General features: G+C 38.3%; 2 protein-coding genes across 3 annotated transcripts; both read left to right on the top strand.

Moving 5' to 3' along the window:
- Nucleotides 1–582: 582 nt before the first annotated feature.
- LOC143469383 (4-galactosyl-N-acetylglucosaminide 3-alpha-L-fucosyltransferase FUT6-like) lies at nt 583–11,185 on the top strand. The gene is made up of 8 exons (XM_076967059.1): nt 583–725; nt 2,006–2,223; nt 3,967–4,159; nt 4,346–4,534; nt 4,699–4,780; nt 9,188–9,375; nt 9,608–9,850; nt 10,171–11,185. The coding sequence occupies exons 2-8, from the start codon at nt 2,019–2,021 to the stop codon at nt 10,385–10,387; spliced, it is 1,317 nt and encodes a 438-aa protein (XP_076823174.1). The 5' UTR covers nt 583–725; nt 2,006–2,018; the 3' UTR covers nt 10,388–11,185.
- A 1,149-nt stretch (nt 11,186–12,334) lies between these two features.
- LOC143469687 (4-galactosyl-N-acetylglucosaminide 3-alpha-L-fucosyltransferase FUT6-like) lies at nt 12,335–18,887 on the top strand. 2 transcript variants are annotated; one of them, XM_076967470.1, is made up of 8 exons: nt 12,335–12,552; nt 14,081–14,173; nt 14,296–14,488; nt 14,676–14,864; nt 15,029–15,110; nt 17,048–17,235; nt 17,468–17,710; nt 18,031–18,887. In XM_076967470.1, exons 1-8 carry the CDS (start codon nt 12,348–12,350, stop codon nt 18,245–18,247), a joined length of 1,410 nt encoding a protein of 469 aa, XP_076823585.1. In that variant the 5' UTR covers nt 12,335–12,347; the 3' UTR covers nt 18,248–18,887. The 2 variants fall into 2 exon arrangements, with proteins under 2 accessions (XP_076823585.1, XP_076823586.1); XM_076967471.1 differs by lacking the exon at nt 14,081–14,173.
- Nucleotides 18,888–21,232: the final 2,345 nt, after the last annotated feature.

The following is a 21,232-nucleotide window of genomic DNA, read 5'->3' as shown; positions in this document are numbered from 1 at the left end:
AACCAATTACCGCATTAGGCATGACATTTTTTCTAACCGTACGACGACATCGCATCGGCATCGTTCTTCTTGGCGTACAGTTTGAATGGTGCCACTTCGTGCGTTCTGTCACATTTAGGAAGTTGAAGCAAACTAACGGAAAAGGTGTTTTTAAATTCGAAATGGAGCTTTGTGTAACTCGTTTTTGCAATAAAGATGCTACTACTGTAGACTTTTAATACGGTGGTGTAGTCGTGACGTAATAGCGCTGCACTTACATGTTTAAACAAGATATGCAATGAGAATGAAAGGGAAGAGAAATAAGAGAGCGCTTAATTTATCCAAAACTGGAAACTGTTGCACGACCTACATTGCGCATGTTACTGTATACGCTGTATAGTGCATTCAAAATCGGTAATTTTTCCGCGGACTACTGCATATTTGAGAACAGAAAACCAATGGAAAGGTAGCAAGGTTCACCTTGAGAAGAAGCCAGCACAATACGCTAAGGCGGATAACTAATTTCCTATGCCACCCTTTTTTGAAACAGCTAGCATTGTGGTAACTCCCCAAGGCAAAACTTAGGCATCTGCTCTGGCCAGATATAACAGCGTCACACACAGCCCGTACAGAGTACAGTACAATGCTGTTGTCATACAGCTGACTTTATATCAGACATACAGTTCTGTTACGTTATCAAGCTGTGAAGTGTACTGCTTACGTGGATTCAACGCAAAGTTATATCGGTACATAGTCTATAAAATAGATGCAATATTTTGAGTAGCGATTACCGTAGGTTAAAGATGTTGTAAATTTATGATGAATTAATGTTACCTCAAGTTGTATTAAAATTTTTAGAAGGAGTAAGCCGTTTATTTTTCCGAAGCAATTATGTCACGTATCAGTCATGTCGTGTCTAATTTTAAAATTGTTAGAATCTTAGAACAATGCCATGCCGAAAGCTTGTAGAATGACGTAACATCGCTTGTAAAAGCTTAGACCTCTTGATGACATTAATGTTTTTTCAGGTACAGTTTAAAATTTCCATGCAACGTTTAAATAATTAATTCTCTGCTCAGGCTTCAGGTGTATACAGCAGAGGCCAGCAGAGCTTGCTTTACAAACGTGTGTAGGTGATTAAAAACCTTTGTTACAGTTAAAACGCTTGCGACCTTATAAGCACGTATACAGCACTGTATACATAATGCTCAGGAAATCCGTTGTAGAAAGAAATGCCAGCGTGTAGCCTACAGAGCAACTGTTTTCGCGTTGCGTGATAAGTTGATAACGCAGGTGCTCTATGTAATTTTGCAGGACAAAGTCATCGATGTACAGTACCAACCTAAGCAGGTGAAAGCAACACATTACAATATTTTTGGTCATAGAGCGCTTTATGACATCACAAGCCAATAGCCAAATTTTTTCAAACGTATCATGAAGACCATACCAGAGCTAAAACCGACAAGTTTATATTTCAGTTGATGATTGGTGAAAGATCCTATAGCGCATAATATTGTACCAAGGTTTATTTGTATCTGTAGCAAATCAGTAAAATAGAACTTGGTATTCTTATGGAAAACATAACGCCAAGTTGAGTAAGGAATTGTCAGGCAGTTGGTCTTACGTTCTGTACGTCCGCAAGGTTATGTTTGTAGTGTAAGATTAGCCCTGTATTTTGCCTGCTATGGATCCAACATTTTTACCTTCTATTTGATATTAGAATGAAACTTCACTTGTCAAGCAGTCAATCATGAGAATCATCAAGCAGTCAATCAATCTTAATCAGATTATGATTAGTACATTTACCTCTGCTTACGGTTAGGTTTCATTTGCCGGTAAAATAAAAATTATAATGACTGAAATTAGCATAAAGGGCGGAGTTTTTGGCAGCACTTTTAATTTCTCAACAGGAGCTTTCACGAGCTTAAGCGTGCTTTATTAGCTGTGCTAGGTAATAAATATGTGGACTTGACCGCCACAGTATAATAGAATTCATGATTGCTTAATAGATTTTATCTACTTGCAGGTTAACTTTCAATATGACGCGTTTAAAACGTTGGCTCTTTCAGCTATCAGTTGCGTTTCTTACGTTGGTGTTAGTGTTGTGCATTTCTCATAATCGTGGCCTTATTGCGACATACCAAAAACATCAGGATAATGCCGTCGAACAGCCTGGAAATACTTATGGAACTTACCAGTTATCGAAAACTGAAGTGCCTTCTGAAACAGCGAAGACCACAATGGGTGGGCTTTTGTAGATCTTGTAACAACTAAGATAAACTTTATTAAGCCTTACACGTTATTTTTATGATATCTACTGGCCTATCTAGATCTTTGTGTGTAATGACAAGGTCGTCAACGATTGTGTTCCCAAGATGAACTGAATTGTCGATAAAATATTTTTTCCTGAGATCCCTGTAGTTATTATGCTTTCAAACAAAAATAAATTCTATTTCCTTATAGGACGGTGGAAGCTGTGTGTTAGTTTCGCGGTACATCCAGTTTATAATTTCCTAATTGTTTATCAGAAACTATGCGGTAGACTGAGCTTCTGGCAACATGGCCTGAAGTTTGGGCCGTGATTTTATGGTTCAAGTTTTGTAATTTACCAATACTTCAACTTATTTTTAACCGTCAACAATACTTAGCAAAAGCCAAGGTTAGGCGTTTTCAGTAAAGAAAATCACAAAATTGGAATAATTCCCGTAATATCTTTCCCATTCAAGAAACAAACTTGACAACAGGTAATGTGGTGATTACCTGGTATTATCAAGCCTACAAAAGCTATGCGATCTCTCCACGTCAGCATATTGAAATAGCGTCGACCAACTGGTAGGCGAATTACTTGGTAGGATATTAACAGCCTGACATCGAATCCCGTATGCTTAGCACAGCATAGGCTTCGGCTGTCAAACTTGTGCGCCTCATGGATATTACATTTTCTTTTTTTACGTAAACATTTTGTGAAGTTTGAAACGCGGTTAAAATTTGTGAATCGGGTGAGGTATGTCGCTTCAGTACGCAGAAGAAACAAAGGTAAACTATAAAATCACGTGTGCATGCGAATAACTGCCACACGAAAGCGGAAGCTGGTATGAATTAAATTTTTGAAGCTAACGTACAGTCTGTTGCCGAGATTTAATCCTTTACATAAATTTTTACATTTTACAGTGTTTCGATTGTAAGCGCGGTAACTTATTAGTTAATACTTATTACTCTTTTGGAATTCAGTCTCCTAGAAATAGAAATGAAACGAAAGAAACTAGAAATGTGGGTCGAAGTATTTGAAGAAGCTACAACACAAAAATCCTTTCAGAGACCATTTTACAGCCGCTTATCAAAATCAATGCTAACTGAATTTGCTGGGATTTGTTACTTTTAGACGCCATGTAAACCCGTTTTTGCTTGATGTCAACTCCTCGATGCTTTCACTTCCGTATTACTTGCCGCGTTGCCCTTGTTATTTTCTAAGCGCACTTTTAGCAGATTGTTTGTCAATAGTTCACTTTTATCGATGTTATGATGTTGTTGCGTTCGCAGCGGGCAGTGATCCTCCTCCCCCGTTATGTGTGAACAAACGTTTTGTGATGGGTCTTAAAGCTAGTAGTAAATGTAAGGCTGTAAGCCGAAGCAGAGACCGTTGACGATAGTGCTACAACAACTGACGTTTTTTGTTCATATACAGTACCATAAACGGTTTAGACATCCGAACTCGTGAAGAGATAAAAAGGTTACAACCATTTATTTTTTTGTTTGTTTACTATTTAGTTTTGCAAAAACTCCCTACGTCGCCTTTGATGTCAACACAAAGTAAAAAATTGAGAATAAACAAAATTTTTAAAATCATGAATAAAACCACAGGTATAGAAATTCATAATAATTGTTCACTTTGTATTACAATAGCAAAAAGGGATTAATAATAATAATTTCAATAGTAAAAATTAATGTAATTGAAGTTTAGTCTAACTTTATCTGTTGTCTGTGTAGAAAAAGCTCCGAAACCCAAAATTTTGATGTGGGTTCCGCCCTATCACGACGGGGGCTGGACTCTCCCAGACTCCGAGGCTTGCGGGTTTGGTTGCGAAATTACAAAAGATCGAAACCAGTACGAAAGCAGCGACGCTCTCATATTCTACATGAAAGGAACGAACGGGAAGGATTTGCCTGACTCCCGTAAAAGGTCATTTTATTTCGTTTAAGTGACTATTTTTGACTTTTGCCTGACCCAATGAAAAGTAATAAACAGTCAACACTAATTTTCGTCACCTTTATCCGTATCAGCCAAGCACATTTTTTCTTGATTGTTTAATTGCAGGCGTTGCGTATACTAAAGTGTACGGTAGATAACTGACTAATTGTTTTTCAGGCGACCAGACCAGGCATTCGTTTGGTGGAGCCACGAAAGCCCGTGGACGGTCAATCATTATTGGCACAAAACGTTGACCGAATTTAACGGATATTTCAACTGGACCATGCATTACAGGAGCGATTCGAACATCACAGCTGCAATGATGCCGTACTCGGCCAGGGACTGGTACTTTAACAGGGTTGGAAGGTGGAACACTCGTTCATTTAGTACTTTGTAGTTAATAATTTGAATCTAGCAGAATGGGCTATTTCTTGCAAAAGAAAGCAACGAGATTTTTCCATTGCTTTCGATTGAATCCAGGCAATAAAAATCGTTCACAATTTGACTTTAACTTGTGAATTTCCTTTCAGGAAAGCTGAAATGTCAGTGAAAGAACTGAAGCCAAACACCACTGAAGAAGGATTCGACAAAATGTTCGACGAACTGATGAAGGTTAGAATGGCCTAACGTGATTGATTCTTCCTAAATAATTCATTGCTGCTGTAGCAAACGTAACCGATGTATTTAACTTGCACTGTTGGGCATTGCGTGCGGCCAATCGGCCATATAGAAGCAAGCTATGTTTTAACATAAGAATTCCCTGTTTGGATGATGATACAGATATATACTAGTATGTCCTGGATGTATCTGCTACTGTACCTATAGGCTATGTCAACGCTAAGCCGCGATTGCTGATATTGTTCAATTTTAATGCGTGTATTTAAATTTAAAATGGCTAAGTTCGCTTTCCCTTATACAAGTGAGAATATATTTGCTGTTCAACAGATGGCTGTTTGTGTCGCTTTATCAACAACCTTAAATACTTCCCGTGGAACAATTACGGTATGCCGAACTGACAATAATAACGACGCTTTTGTGTTGTCATAAATAACCGTCCGTCTATTCTATTGTAACCGCCACTACTGTTTTATTTCGCTAAATCAGGCATCCGTCAAACTGCCCAAAATCCAATTTGTTGATTCGTGATGTCGTGAGGCGCGCCCATGTAAATTCCATGAAAGAATTAAGATAAGCGCCAAAAGCAAAATCAAAACTATCAGAATAAGATCATCACCGGCTGGAATAAGACCAACCACATATTAGGGTAACTTTAGAAAAGGTACGAGAAGTACGGATTCTAATGGAGTCAGTGTGGCTATTTTGCCCTTTTTCCTGTGATGATGTTATTTTGTTGATATAAAAACCTATCCGAGTAACTAAGGCTGCATCGTTACCACTCGAACATAACAGTATGATAACCGCATATTTTGAGAGTTTGTAGCTCAAAAAACACAGCGATAACTTCGGAAAAGGTATATGACTCATGTGTCAAACTTCTGACTCGGTTTACATTTATTGTTGGCGCAAATAGTTATTTTATAAATTTAGCTATATATCGGGAATCATTGAATACCCATGCGAGATATTTTTTTCTAAACGTCGGAAGGTTGACTCGCCGATCAATTGCAAATCCTGCAATATGCCTCAACAACAGTTTGCAATCTTGGCTGATTTAAATCAACAACTTCCGGGTTAAGTTAGCTTTGTTGCTTTTTTATGTCTTAGAAAGATAAAATCGATTCAAACAAGGTTTTATATTGCAACCGATTAGACGGTGCTTTATGCATCAATGTCACCCACAGTATTCTGGCCATCAATATCATACATTTATGTCATATTAGCATTGCGTGCACAATTTATCAGTTGTAATGTTTCTAAAATTTTATGCTCAATAAAATTTAAGCCAAGGTGTCTGCATCACATTGTATATAAGCATAGGACTTAAAATAACTGTGTGACTTTTCCAGTTCCTTTATATTCTGCAAAAAAAACTATCTATCAATCCTTTAACTTTTGTTGATCCATGACCCGCGCTTTCGCAAAGTGAAGTTAAAAGTATCGGTCATGAGATCTTTTAAAGTGGCAATGGCCCATTCATTTTTTTATCATTGATTTATTTATGCATATAAGTGATTAATCACGAAAGGTTTTCAGATATGTTTAAATTTTGTCGGTATGACGAATACTTTGCAAACAAATTCTATCGAAAAACCTGGAAAATTCTTTAGAAATATCACGTTTCGAGTACACAAGGTATTACTTTTGTCGCCTTTGTTTGTTTCATAATTTATGTAGGATCAACGCCTACATGGCTCCGATAAGATTAACTTTTAAAAGCTCACTTACTTTGTTTGCACTATATTGGGTATAAATCGTACTTATACTAAATCATATATACAGTGAGACCTCGTTAATCCGGACCACTTCGTTTCGTCAAAAAATGTCGGTTTAGCGGGGTATCCGGATTATTGGAAAGTAAAAAATCAATCAATCTTGCAAATGCAGCACCGTGTTCGATACGCAGTATGCACCTTACTCCAATTCTAAGTACCGAGTTTCTGGCTGGACAGCAACTAAAATAAAATTATATTTTTTGTATGATCCGACCCAGTGTCGAACCCCAGAACCACCGTATTAAAGACGAATGCTCTAAGCCAGAAGTGACGAACATGCGGCCGCAAATCGGTTTGACAACCGCTCTTGCATGGCGAAGCATTCCGGCGGGACCAGCAGTCTAGAACTTTCTTAGGCCTGTTTCCAATTTTTGCGCAATGCGATATCAAAAGCTGATAGCACGATTGAGTCGCAGCAGTATGTCTTCAATAGATTGCCGCACTCAACCTATGTAATGTACGTATTTTTTTGCGACCGCGGAAGCTTTGTTTGTTAGTGTTGATGAACAATTTATTTTTTCGTTTCTAAAATACTGTACAGTATTTCATAGTATGACTAAAAAGCTGTGCGGCTTACTCAGCTGTAACTGACAAAGTGGCTTGCCACAACGAATAGGACCGTCACCGCTGCTACAACGTCATTATGCAACGCAACGTAATTATGCGTAGATAATAATCGGCTATTGTTTCGTCAACAAACTAACAATACTGTATTAGGACAATCGTGAATCATTTTCGCTTAACTGTTAATAATCCGGTTTATCGGATTTTATTGCTATTGATTTAGCACATTTGTTCCAAAACTTTTGTGTCGGAGTCGGACAGCGGGGTTTCCGGATTAAAGGGGTAAAATGCATAGGAAGAAATCCGTTCCCGGCAGTTTTGTGTCGGATAGCGGGGATTCCGGTTCATCGGGGTCCGGATTAACGAGGTCCCACTGTATATATCTATGGTAACACGGCATCAAAATTTTTCTACACGACGTTTCAAAATTGTACGCTATAAATAACTACTAAACTACTGTTGTACGAATAAATGTTAGATTTCATTTCATAATTTGCGTTTCTCACTTTTTGAACTGGCGACGGGATGGTAAAACGAGCCAATTCCATTATAACTCGCTCCTTCAGTGTTGTTTTTCTCATTTATTTTGACACGTGGGGAGCAAATGTTGCCTCTGTCCTCGGGCACTAAAACCCCAGGTAGGTCTCTAATCCTGTGTGGTGTAATCTCATGTGTGAGTAATTTCGTAAACACGAAATAAACAATATTGCTTTAATCGCTCGTGGGTGCAAATCCTACAACTGCGTGTGGTTGCAGTTCTTAAACAAAATAGTATTTATATTATATCTATGCGTGTAACTCGCCTGTTGAGCTAAATATGTTTTCCTTAATCATTTAACATTTATCGACGGTACGTACATAATGTATTTTCTTATGTATTACAGTGCTTGCTTCTTGCTGTCACAAAAGCCCGAACGTGTTCATTTAGGTTTAGGTGCAATCACTATCAAAGTCCGAACGTGCACCCACACAGAACGCAATTCCGTGTGAGCAAACCAAAATGTAGAGCTCGTGTTTATTGGAAATGGTGATAGAACCACATATTCTCCAGCACTTGGGTCCCGTGCAGTAGATGAGACGTTGTCACTATAACTGGCGCCCAAATTACTCTCATCAGAGACCTAATATCAACATGAAAACATAATCACAAATATTGGAATTAGATTATCATCTGATGAATTAACATCAGCAGCACAATTGACTAAGTACGGGAAAGACATGAAAACTAAACAGCACCAGCTATATTTATCAGCTTCATGTGCTTTATTTTGAACACGGTGATGCCGGCACCGAAGTAAAAAACGCTAATATTTGCGTACATCGTAAAGATGATATGCCACCAGTGACGTTAAAAAAGATATTGATTTTAATTTTCGGAAAAATCATGGAACTACAATTGAGGTCAAAAGAGGACGCTAGATCGACGGGCATGCGCATTGCGCAGAATCATGACTCGTAGCTGCCGGTTCATGTCCGTGTTCAGTGTTCATTTATTCGTTCATTTATTTTATAGTTTCGACGAATCGACGTAGTTACCAGTGTCAGTAAAATGCTGATTGCGGTGCTGGACCCACTTTGATTGACTTAGGTTTACTTTGACGGGGTATATGGAGTAAAGGTGACTACCTTTGTTGGAAGCTGTTTTCTTTGTTGACTCTGTTTGTTTCGGCCGGTCTGGGCCGACTCCGTTTGCTTGATAGATGACTGATTTTCGGCACACAAGCACACTACCCAGCGTGGTCAGCGCATTTAGCGTTTTTGTACCATCCCTAATTCAGCGCCGGTTCTATCAAACTCACAACGTGAATGGATACAGGAATGAAATGACGAAATGTAATGAACCGGCGTAACCGAAACAGTACTGGCTGTTATGATATAAAGGCGGTTATAACAACACAAAACCGTCGTTACAGATCTGCATAGTTGTTCCACGGAAAGTGTTTCATATTGTTTTGCCAACCAACACTTACGATAACTCCAAACAAATCTTGTCCTGCGTGTAACTGGTGTATGAGTCCACGAAAAGGTCGTAACAGTTTCAATGCATCTGGTTTATTTTTAGCTGAAAACAAGATCCACCGCATGGATTGTCAGCGACTGTAATGACGTCAAAGGAGCGCCTCAGAGAAGACAATTCGCCGATTCGATGACAAATGATGGAAAATTTAATATCGATGTTTATGGCAGGTGTGGCAATAAGCAGTTGGCGAAGACAAGCTCGGCCATGTACGACACTTTACGGACCTACAAGTAAGTCAAAACATAAGCAGCCTACAACGCTAAAAGAAGTTCGTTTTAGAACAAAGTATTTAATATTGATATGTAGTTATACTGGAATTCCCTTAATGGAATGTTTTCGTTCGGTTATATTCTTCAATCGCGTACTTGATTGTATCAGTCAATTAGGTCCGATTTGGCCCGATTTTAAATTTTTCTTTGGATCACCACCATAACATAATGTTCCACTTTAATATACTTTTAGGTTCTATCTCGCCTTTGAGAACACGAAATTTTGCAAGGAATATCTCACCGAAAAGTTCTGGTACAACTCCTTGTACGCTGGAGTTGTACCTGTGGTGTGGGGTCCAAGCAAGAAGACGGTGGAGTCCCTGGCCCCACCCAATTCCTTTATTCACGTCGAGGACTTCGAGTATGACGCCAAAAAATTGGTAGATTTTTTGAGAAGTCTTGAAGCCGATGAGAAAGCGTATAAAGAATATTTCAAGTAAGTCCAACTTAACTTAATTGTTCTGTAGCTACAATTATTCTGCAATTAAATTGGTGAAGTTTAATATTCGGTGATAAAGATGTTCGTAGAAAGGAAGAGAATTATTGTTGCGTTGCTATTTGTGTAGCTCGAATATTGCGCGCTCATAAAACCAATTTTTATTTAAAGACGTTCACAGTTCTCAGTTGTAGACACTGGTTAGGCAGCTTTTCAAATAACCCCTTTTACAGAAATTCCTAAAAATTCAAAAGACGATTATATCACATTTTCAATAAAATGCACATTTACACTAATGAACAACAAACGTTTAAGCACAGGTGGTGGATGATGCCTGGGTTTTTCCCTGTTTACAAACTGAAAGAAGCCGAAGATCCACGGGATCGCGTCAGCGAAAGCATTTGTCATTTCGAAGTGAACGGATTTTGTCACCTCTGCAAAATGCTGCACGAAAAAAAGCACAAGACAACTCAGTGGTCGGTGCCCGACTTACGTCAGGCTTACTACGGTGCCGAAGACCCGAAATGCGTAGAGTGAGCGCGCCTCGTGCGACAGGTTTTAAAGTAATTTTGTTCCTCATGGTGGACAACGGCGTCGTCACATTGGCTCAGAAGTTGTTTTTTTTTCAACGAAACATCGTTTTTTAGATAACTTATTTGCACAACAGTACGACTCAGTATGATCTATTACAAGCGGTTATGCTGCTATGGAGGTTTTGGCCTGTTAGCAAAAGCACTTGTAGCAGTGAACTTGTAGGCTTAGTGGGACACGCAACACCATTTGTATACTTGGCTTAATTCATTTGCTTTACAGCGCACTTCGATAAAAGGTAACGTGATAACAGTGCACTGGACTGAGTTATAACTATGCACTTTATTGTGTTTATGTGTTGGTTTGATGTTCAGCGCAACCCTAAATCAAGTCTTATAATAGAGTGTTGTCACATGCGGTTAATAAACGATAAAAACCTGTGCTGTTATCTAAATTTCGTGCTTACCGCGCCATTCATGCTGGGGTCATCACATGATGAGTTTATATGCATATAGGATAGGAAAAATCATTTCAATGACCAGTTTCTAGTGACTGAGTCAGTATTGCGGAGAATTATGCATTATGTTTTTTACGTATATAGATTTCATATATAGATTTTATACTAAAATAAACTTGTTTCAATTTTTTGTTTGTTTTGAGCAGTTTAGATTCTCGTTCACGATGCGTTTGTGTTTCTGTTCATTGTTATTCGCCGGTCGGTGCTTTTCTTCCAGCTTTAGTTTGAAGTTAATTCGCAATTCGACCTGCTGTAATAAAGAGACCATCAAACACTTAAAACTACGATCTTTGACCTAAAAACTTTAAATTTTGACCTTATTTTCCTCTAAAGAGGTTAAATTTTAACCTTATTTTGAAAAACGCTATACTGATAGTCTCTACATTGTCTACAGCAACTTTCTAATCTAAAGCTGCATTTAAAATTGACAAAACGCTTTTCTAGTGTTGACTTTTTCTCGTTAGATGCCCAGTTCCTCAGGCTTCAGGTGTATACAACAGAGGCCAGCAGAGCTTGCTTTACAAACGTGTGTAGGTGATTAAAAACCTTTGCTACAGTTAAAACGCCTGCGACCTTATAAGCACGTATACAGCACTGTATAGCGTATACATAATGCTCAGGAAATCCGTTGTAGAAAGCAATGCCAGCGTGTAGCCTACAGAGCAACTGTTTTCGCGTTGCGTGATAAGTTGATAACGCAGGTGCTCTATGTAATTTTGCAGGACAAAGTCATCGATGTACAGTACCAACCTAAGCAGGTGAAAGCAACACATTACAATATTTTTGGTCATAGAGCGCTTTATGACATCACAAGCAAAAAGCCAAATTTTTCCAAATATCATGAAGACCATAACAGAGCTAAATCCGACAAGTTAATATTTCAGTTGATGATTGGTGAAAGATCCTATAGCGCATAATATTGTACCAAGGTTTATTTGTATCTGTAGCAAACCAGTAAAATATAACTTGGTATGCTTATGGAAAACATAACGCCAAGTTGAGCAAGTGATTGTCAGGCAGTTAACTTTGAGTTCTGTACGACCGCAAGGTTATGTTTGTAGTGTAAGATTAGCCCTGTATTTTGCCTGCTATGGATCCAACATCTATTTGATATTAGAATGAAACTTCACTTGTCAAGCAGCCAATCATGAGAATCATCAAGCAGTCAATCAATCTTAATCAGATTATGATTAGTACATTTACCTCTGCTTACGGTTAGGTTTCATTTGCCGGTAAAATACAAATCAGAATGACTGAAATTAGCATAAAGGGCTGAGGTTTTGGCAGCACTTTTCAGGTTAACTTTTAATTTGTCAACAGGAGCTTTCACAAGCTTAAGCGTTCTTCATTAGCTGTGCTAGGTAATAAATATGTGGACTTGACCGCCACAGTATAATAGAATTCATGATTGCTTTATAGATTTTATCTACTTGCAGGTTAACTTTCAATATGAAGCGTTTAAAACGTTGGCTGTTTCAGCTATCAGTAGCGTTTCTTACGTTGGTGTTAGTGTTGTGCATTTCTCTTAATCGTGGCCTTATTGCGACATACCAAAAGCATCAGGATAATATCGTCAAACAGGCTGGGAATACTTACGGAGCTTACCAGTTATCGAAAGCTGAAGTGCCTTCTGAAACAGCGAAGACCACAATGGGTGGGCTTTTGTAGATCTTGTAACAACTAAGATAAACTTTATTAAGCCTTACATGTTATTTTTATAATATCTACTGGCCTATCTAGATCTTTGTGTGCAATGACAAGGTCGTCAACGAATTTGTTCTCAAGATGAACTGAATTGTCGATAAAATATTTTTTCCTGAGATCCCTGTAGTTATTATGCTTTCAAACAAAAATAAATTCTATTTCCTTATAGGACAGTGGAAGTAGTATGTTAGTTTCGTGGTACATCCAGTCTATAATTTCCTAATTGTTTATCAGAAACTATGCGGTAGACTGAGCTCCTGGTAACATGGCCTGAAGTTTGGGCCGTGATTTTATGGTTCAAGTTTTGTAATTTACCAATACTTCAACTAGTTTTTAACCGTCAAAAATACTTCGCAAAAGCCAAGGTTAGGCGTTTTCAGCAAAGAAAGTCACAAAATTGGAATAATTCCCGTAACATCTTTCCCGTTCAAGAAACAAACTTGACAACAGGTAATATGGTGATTACCTGGTAATATCAAGCCTACAAAAGCTATGCGATTTTTCCACGTCAGCATATTGAAATAGCGTCGACCAACTGGTAGGCGAATTACTTGGTATGATAACAACAGCCTAACATGGAATTCCGTATGCTTAGCACAGCATAGGCTTCGACTGTCAAACTTGTGCGCCTCATGGATAATTACATAGTCTTTTTTTACGTAAACGTTTTGTGAAGTTTGAAACGCGGTTAAAATTTGCGAATCGGGTTAAGTATGTCGCTTCAGTACGTATAAAAAAAACAAAGGTAAACTATAAAATCACGTGTGCATGCGAATAACTGCCACACGAAAGCGAAAGCCAGTATGAATTAAATTTTTTAAGCTAACGTACAGTCTGTTGCCGAAGTTATCCTTTACACAAATTTTTACATTCTACAGTGTATCGATTGTAAGCGCGGTAACTTATTAGTTATTAGTTTATTACTCTTTTGGAATTCAGTCTCCTAGAAATAGAAATGAAATGAAAGAAACTAGAAATGTGGGTCGAAGTATTTGAAGAAGCTACAACACAAAAAACCTTTCAGAGACCATTTTACAGGCGCTTATCAAAATCAATGCTAACTGGATGTGCTGGGATTTGTTATTTTTAGACGCCATGTAAATTGTAAACCCGTTTTTGCTTGATGTCGACTGCTCGATGCTTTCACTTGGCTATTACCTGCCGCACTGCCCTTGTTATCTTCTTAGCGCACTTTTAGCAGATTGTTTGTAAATAGTTCACTTTTATCGATGTTATGATGTTGTTGCGTTCGCAGCGGGCAGTGATCCTCCCCCCGGTATGTGTCAATAAACGTTTTGTGATGGGTCCTAGAGCTACTAGTAAATGTAAGGCTGTAAGCCGAAGCAAAGACCAATAACGATAGTGCTACAACTGACGTTTTTTGTTCATATACAGTACCATAAATGGTATAGATATCCGAACTCGTGAAGAGATAAAAAGGTTACAACCATTTATTTTTTTGTTTGTTTACTATTTAGTTTTGCAAAAACTCCCTACGTCGCCTTTGATGTCAACACAAAGTAAAAAATTGAGAATAAACAAAATTTTTAAAATCATGAATAAAACCACAGGTATAGAAGTTCATAATAATTATTCACTTGTATTACAATAGCAAAACGTGATTAATAATAATTTCAATATTAAAAATTAATATAACTGAAGTTTAGTCTAACTTTATCTGTTGTCTGTGTAGAAAAAGCTCCGAAACCCAGAATTTTGATGTGGGTTCCGCCCTATCACGACGGGGGCTGGACTCTCCCAGACTCCGAGGCTTGCGGGTTTGGTTGCGAAATTACAAAAGATCGAAACCAGTACGAAAGCAGCGACGCTCTCATATTCTACATGAAAGGAACGAACGGAAAGGATTTGCCTGACTCCCGTAAAAGGTCATTTTATTTCGCTTCAGTGACTATTTTTGACCTTTGCCTGACCCAATGAAAAGTAATAAACAGTCAACACTAATTTTTGTCACCTTTATCCGTATTAGCCAAGCACATTTTTTCTTGGCTGTTTAATTGCAGGCGTTGCGTATACTAAAGTGTACGAGAGATAACTGACTAATTGTTTTTTCAGGCGACCAGACCAGGCATTCGTTTGGTGGAGCCACGAAAGCCCGTGGACGGTCAATCATTATTGGCACAAAACGTTGACCGAATTTAATGGATATTTCAACTGGACCATGCATTACAGGAGCGATTCGAACATTACAGCTGCAATGATGCCATACTCGGCCAGGGACTGGTACTTTAACAGGGTTGGAAGGTGGAACACTCGTTCATTTAGTACTTTGTAGTTAATAATTTGAATCTAGCAGAATGGGCTATTTCTTGCGAAAGAAAGCAACGAGGTTTTTCCATTGCTCTCGATTGAATCCAGGCAATAAAAATCGTTCGCAATCTGACTTTAACTTGTGAATTTCGTTTCAGGAAAGCTGAAATGTCAGTGAAAGAACTGAAGCCAAACACCACAGAAGAAGGATTTGACAAAATGTTCGACGAATTGATGAAGGTTAGAATGACCTAACGTGATTGATTCTTCCTAAATAATTCATTGCTGCTGTAGCAAACGTAACCGATACAAGCACTGTAAGAACAAGCAAGAAAGAAGCACTGTAATACATAAGAAAATACGTTACGTGCGTACCATGGATAACAGTTAAATGGTTAAGGAAAACATACTTAGCTCAACAGGCGGGTTACACGCATAGATATAATATAAACACTATATCGTGTATAAATCGTACTTATACTATATGTCATATATATATCTATGGTAACACGACATCAAAATTTTTCTGTACGACGTTTCGAAATTGTACACTATAAATTACTACTAAACTACTGTTGTACGAATAAATGTTAGATTTCATTTCATAATTTGCGCTTCTCACTTTTTGAACTGGCGACGGGATAGTAAAACGAGCCAATTCCATTATAATTCGCTCCTTCAGTGTTCGTTTTTCTCATTTATTTTGACACGTGGGGAGCAAATGTTGCCTCTGTTCCCGGGCACTAAAGCCCTAGGTACGCCTCTGATCCCGTGTGGTGTAATCTCATGTGTGAGTAATTTCGTAAACGCGAAATAAAGCAATATTGCTTTAATCGCTTGTGGGTGAAAATCCTACAACTGCGTGTGGTTGCAGTTCTTAAACAAAATAGTATTTATATTATATCTATGCGTGTAACCCACCTATTGGGCTAAATATGTTTTCCTTAATCATTTAACAGTTATCCACGGTACGTACGTAACGTATTTTCTTATGTATTACAGTGCTTGTTTCTTGCAGTCGCATAGCCGGAACGTGTGCGTTTGGGTTTAGGTGCAATCACTATCAAAGCCCGAACGTGCTCCCACACAGAACGCAATTCCGTGTGAGCAAATCAAAATGTAGAGCTCGTGTTTATTGGAAATGGTGATAGAACCACATATTCTCCAGCACTTAGGTCCCGTGAAGTAGATGAGACATTGTCACTAACTGGCGCCCAAATTACTCTCATCAGAGACCTAATATCAACACGGAAACATAATCACAAATATTGGAATTAGATTATCATCTGATGAATTAACATCAGCAGCACAATTGACTAAGTACGGGAAAGACATGAAAACTAAACAGCACCAGCTATATTTATCAGCTTCATGTGCTTTATTTTGAACACGGTGATGCCGGCACCGAAGTAAAAAACGCTAATATTTGCGTACATCGTAAAGATGATATGCCACCAGTGACGTTAAAAAAGATATTGATTTTAATTTTCGGAAAAATCATGGAACTACAATTGAGGTCAAAAGAGGACGCTAGATCGACGGGCATGCGCATTGCGCAGAATCATGACTCGTAGCTGCCGGTTCATGTCCGTGTTCAGTGTTCATTTATTCGTTCATTTATTTTATAGTTTCGACGAATCGACGTAGTTACCAGTGTCAGTAAAATGCTGATTGCGGTGCTGGACCCACTTTGATTGACTTAGGTTTACTTTGACGGGGTATATGGAGTAAAGGTGACTACCTTTGTTGGAAGCTGTTTTCTTTGTTGACTCTGTTTGTTTCGGCCGGACTGGGCCGACTCCGTTTGCTTGATAGATGACTGATTTTCGGCACACAAGCACACTACCCAGCGTGGTCAGCGCATTTAGCGTTTTTGTACCATCCCTAATTCAGCGCCGGTTCTATCAAACTCACAACGTGAATGGATACAGGAATGAAATGACGAAATGTAATGAACCGGCGTAACCGAAACAGTACTGGCTGTTATGATATAAAGGCGGTTATAACAACACAAAACCGTCGTTACAGATCTGCATAGTTGTTCCACGGAAAGTGTTTCATATTGTTTTGCCAACCAACACTTACGATAACTCCAAACAAATCTTGTCCTGCGTGTAACTGGTGTATGAGTCCACGAAAAGGTCGTAACAGTTTCAATGCATCTGGTTTATTTTTAGCTGAAAACAAGATCCACCGCATGGATTGTCAGCGACTGTAATGACGTCAAAGGAGCGCCTCAGAGAAGACAATTCGCCGATTCGATGACAAATGATGGAAAATTTAATATCGATGTTTATGGCAGGTGTGGCAATAAGCAGTTGGCGAAGACAAGCTCGGCCATGTACGACACTTTACGGACCTACAAGTAAGTCAAAACATAAGCAGCCTACAACGCTAAAAGAAGTTCGTTTTAGAACAAAGTATTTAATATTGATATGTAGTTATACTGGAATTCCCTTAATGGAATGTTTTCGTTCGGTTATATTCTTCAATCGCGTACTTGATTGTATCAGTCAATTAGGTCCGATTTGGCCCGATTTTAAATTTTTCTTTGGATCACCACCATAACATAATGTTCCACTTTAATATACTTTTAGGTTCTATCTCGCCTTTGAGAACACGAAATTTTGCAAGGAATATCTCACCGAAAAGTTCTGGTACAACTCCTTGTACGCTGGAGTTGTACCTGTGGTGTGGGGTCCAAGCAAGAAGACGGTGGAGTCCCTGGCCCCACCCAATTCCTTTATTCACGTCGAGGACTTCGAGTATGACGCCAAAAAATTGGTAGATTTTTTGAGAAGTCTTGAAGCCGATGAGAAAGCGTATAAAGAATATTTCAAGTAAGTCCAACTTAACTTAATTGTTCTGTAGCTACAATTATTCTGCAATTAAATTGGTGAAGTTTAATATTCGGTGATAAAGATGTTCGTAGAAAGGAAGAGAATTATTGTTGCGTTGCTATTTGTGTAGCTCGAATATTGCGCGCTCATAAAACCAATTTTTATTTAAAGACGTTCACAGTTCTCAGTTGTAGACACTGGTTAGGCAGCTTTTCAAATAACCCCTTTTACAGAAATTCCTAAAAATTCAAAAGACGATTATATCACATTTTCAATAAAATGCACATTTACACTAATGAACAACAAACGTTTAAGCGCAGGTGGTGGATGATGCCTGGGTTTTTCCCTGTTTACAAACTGAAAGAAGCCGAAGATCCGCGGGATCGCGTCAGCGAAAGCATTTGTCATTTCGAAGTGAACGGATTTTGTCACCTCTGCAAAATGCTGCACGAAAAAAAGCACAAGACAACGCACTGGTCGGTGCCCGACTTACGTCAGGCTTACTACGGTGCCGAAGACCCGAAATGCGTAGAGTGAGCGCGCCACGTGCGACAGGTTTTAAAGTAATTTTGTTCCTCATGGTGGACAACGGCGTCGTCACATTGGCTCAGAAGTTGTTTTTTTTTTCAACGAAACATCGTTTTTTAGATAACTTATTTGCACAACGGTACGACTCAGTATGATCTATTACAAGCGGTTATGCTGCTATGGAGGTTTTGGCCTGTTAGCAAAAGCACTTGTAGCAGTGAGCTTGTAGGCTTAGTGGGATACGCAGCACCATTTGTATACTTGGCTTAATTCATTTGCGTTACAGCGCACTTTGATAAAAGGTAACGTGATAACCGTGCACTGGACTGTGAGTTATAACTATGCACTTTATTGTGTTTATGTGTTGGTTTGATGTTCAGCGCAACCCTAAAACAAGTCTTATAATTGAGTGTTGTCACATGCAGTTAATAGACGACAAAAACTTGTGCTGTTATCTACATTTCGTACTTACCGCGCCATTTATGCTGGGGTCATCACATGATGAGTTTATATGCATATAGGATAGGAAAAATCATTTCAATGACCAGTTTCTAGTGACTGAGTCAGTATTGCGTAGGATTATGCATTATGTTTTTTACTTTATACCATATATAGATTTTATACTAAAATAAACTTGTTTCAATTTTGAGTTTGTTTTGAGCAGTTTAGATTCTCGTTCACGATGCGTTTGTGTTTCTGTTCATTGTTATTCACCCGTCGGTGCTTTTCTTCCAGCTTTAGTTTGAAGTTAATTCGCAATTCGACCTGCTGTAATAAAGAGACCATCAAACACTTAAAACTAAGATCTTTGACCTAAAAAGTTTAAATTTTGACCTTAAAATTTGCAAATTTTGACCTTATTTTGAAAAACGCTATACTGATAGTCTCTACACTGTCTACAGCAACTTTCTAATCTAAAGCTGCATTTAAAATTGACAAAACGCTTTTCTAGTGTTGACTTTTTTTCGTTTCTGCGTATTAAGATTGACAACTTGCAGTTTCAAATGCAATGCCTTCACATCGTGATTCGTGACGTCACCAGACGCGCTGAAAGTCCTTCCCTCTCTTTGTGGCTTTGGTTCTAAGTATAATTTGGGGCACTGGAATTGTTTGCGGTACAAGAAAAAAGAAAAACGGAAGAATAATATTACAAAATTACAAGTTTAATAGATTTTGACCTAAAAAGAAAACCTAAAGAAACAATTTGACCTAACGTAACATTTTGACTTTATTTGACCTAATAACTTCTATACCACACGTCGTACAAAGCTGAAATTTGTATTGTGCTTGTTTGATAGCATTCTGAGCAGGTTAAAAAAAATTGACCATATTGACTTTTGGTTGCCCTAGTAATCAGACAATAAGCCGTCAAGGCGAACAATTAAATCTGTCGGTGAGACAAGCAGCCAACGACCTCATGAGACTCACATATGATCACTCGCAATAAACATTTCAACAAGTACTTATTGTAGTAAAGTGGGTCAACCTCTCAAGGACAGGTGCCATATACCCACTTTCCATTACAGCTGTACTCTGCCATCTTATTCAAGCCATTAAGTGTTATTCAGTTAAGGATAATTCAATTTTACAGGAACAAAACTTAGTCAACATTTATGATCAAAAAGAAAAAACATTTGCTGCACAAAACACGTTAAGTTAGAGTATTAATAAGTTTTTCTCAACAACCAACCTAGTAAACATCATTTATTTCAGCATTCCATCCCCATTACATTACGTCTACGATCATAACCGCTGCTCGCTGATGACATACAGTAGGCCTACACGGTAGGTTTGACAGACTTAATCTGGTTTAGTTTTGCATTAATGCTGCTTCATTAGAAACATTTGTGGCTACCTTACTGTTAACACAGTGTTTCTCAACCCCGAGTCCGCGGACTCATTTGAGTCCGCGTAAGGTTTTTGTGAGTCCGCAAGCCCATTAATTTACCGTATATAATTAGGCATAGGTCATAATTTTCGCGACGGCTCTTTGCCTCAAAAAGTAGGTGTCGCAAGAGATACCTTGGCGTGTTCGATAATTTTGGTTATTACAACATCCATTTGTTGGTAATTTAAAATAGTCTGATTAAGAGCCTTGCTTATTTCTTATGTTACACTGGTGGCAATCCAATTCCTTAATTCTTTTGTTCTCTTCTCCTTCTTCCAACTCCTGGCGTGCGAATCACGTTCTTTTTTCTCTTTTTTAAAAGGAGTTTCCAAGTGTCAGAACTTTTTTTGTTTCTTTCCTTCTCTCGAAATGCAATTTCGCATGCGCACGGCCACTTTTTGAAAGAACAGAAACATGAATTTGTTGATCGTTTTAGCGATGACAAATGGATTGCGAAATTGCTTTTCTTTGATAATTTTTTCAGCCTTGTGAACCAATGGAATGGCTCTATGCATGGAAAAGACAAATATATTTTAGATATAAGATGCGTTGATGCGTTTAAAGCTAAAATAAAATTGTGGATACATCGATTGGAAAGTGGGAAGATGACTGACTGCTTTTCCAGCGTTGAACTTATTTTTTGAGGAGAAAAATATTGAATTGCGCGGTATTTGTCGAATGCTTCTTGAGCACCTCAATACATTTGTTTCTGAGCTGGATTGATATGTTCCTTACCAAAATTAAAACAAGATATTTAACTGGGTACGAAGTCCTTTTGAGGTGTCAGCGTTAGAGGTGCATTCAGAAATAGACTGCATTTCTGAACTGTTAATTGAACTGCAAAGTCGACAGATGTGGAGAGACAAATTGAAAATTGTTTCTTTGACTCAATTTTGGGCGAATGTTCTATCGAAGGAACCTAACCTTTCTGACCTCTACAAAAAAGCAGCAATAGCTCTTTTGCCTTTTCCGACTACATACTTGTGTGAAGCAGGATTTTCAACTTTAGCTATGCTTAAAACCAAGTGCCGGAACCAACTTCAACCCGGAAGATGATATCAGGTGTGCATTAACGACCATAATTCCTGATTTCGACAAACTTTTGA

This window comes from Clavelina lepadiformis, chromosome 8 (genome assembly GCF_947623445.1).
Source record: "Clavelina lepadiformis chromosome 8, kaClaLepa1.1, whole genome shotgun sequence".
Taxonomy (NCBI): domain Eukaryota; kingdom Metazoa; phylum Chordata; class Ascidiacea; order Aplousobranchia; family Clavelinidae; genus Clavelina; species Clavelina lepadiformis.
The sequence above is the reverse complement of the archived record's forward strand: the minus strand, read 5'-3'. Positions and strand labels throughout refer to the sequence as shown.

Excerpts from the sequence above, each read along its gene's own strand:
- LOC143469383 (XM_076967059.1), top strand. The coding sequence starts at position 2,019 with ATGACGCGTTTAAAACGTTGGCTCTTTCAGCTATCAGTTGCGTTTCTT. Across the intron at positions 4,535-4,698 it reads TACTTTAACAGGGTTGGAAG|GAAAGCTGAAATGTCAGTGA; the intron begins GTGGAACACTCG and ends ATTTCCTTTCAG. Across the intron at positions 9,851-10,170 it reads GCGTATAAAGAATATTTCAA|GTGGTGGATGATGCCTGGGT; the intron begins GTAAGTCCAACT and ends GTTTAAGCACAG.
- LOC143469687 (XM_076967470.1), top strand. The coding sequence starts at position 12,348 with ATGAAGCGTTTAAAACGTTGGCTGTTTCAGCTATCAGTAGCGTTTCTT. Across the intron at positions 12,553-14,080 it reads AACAGCGAAGACCACAATGG|TTTTGCAAAAACTCCCTACG; the intron begins GTGGGCTTTTGT and ends TTTACTATTTAG. Across the intron at positions 17,236-17,467 it reads GACACTTTACGGACCTACAA|GTTCTATCTCGCCTTTGAGA; the intron begins GTAAGTCAAAAC and ends ATATACTTTTAG.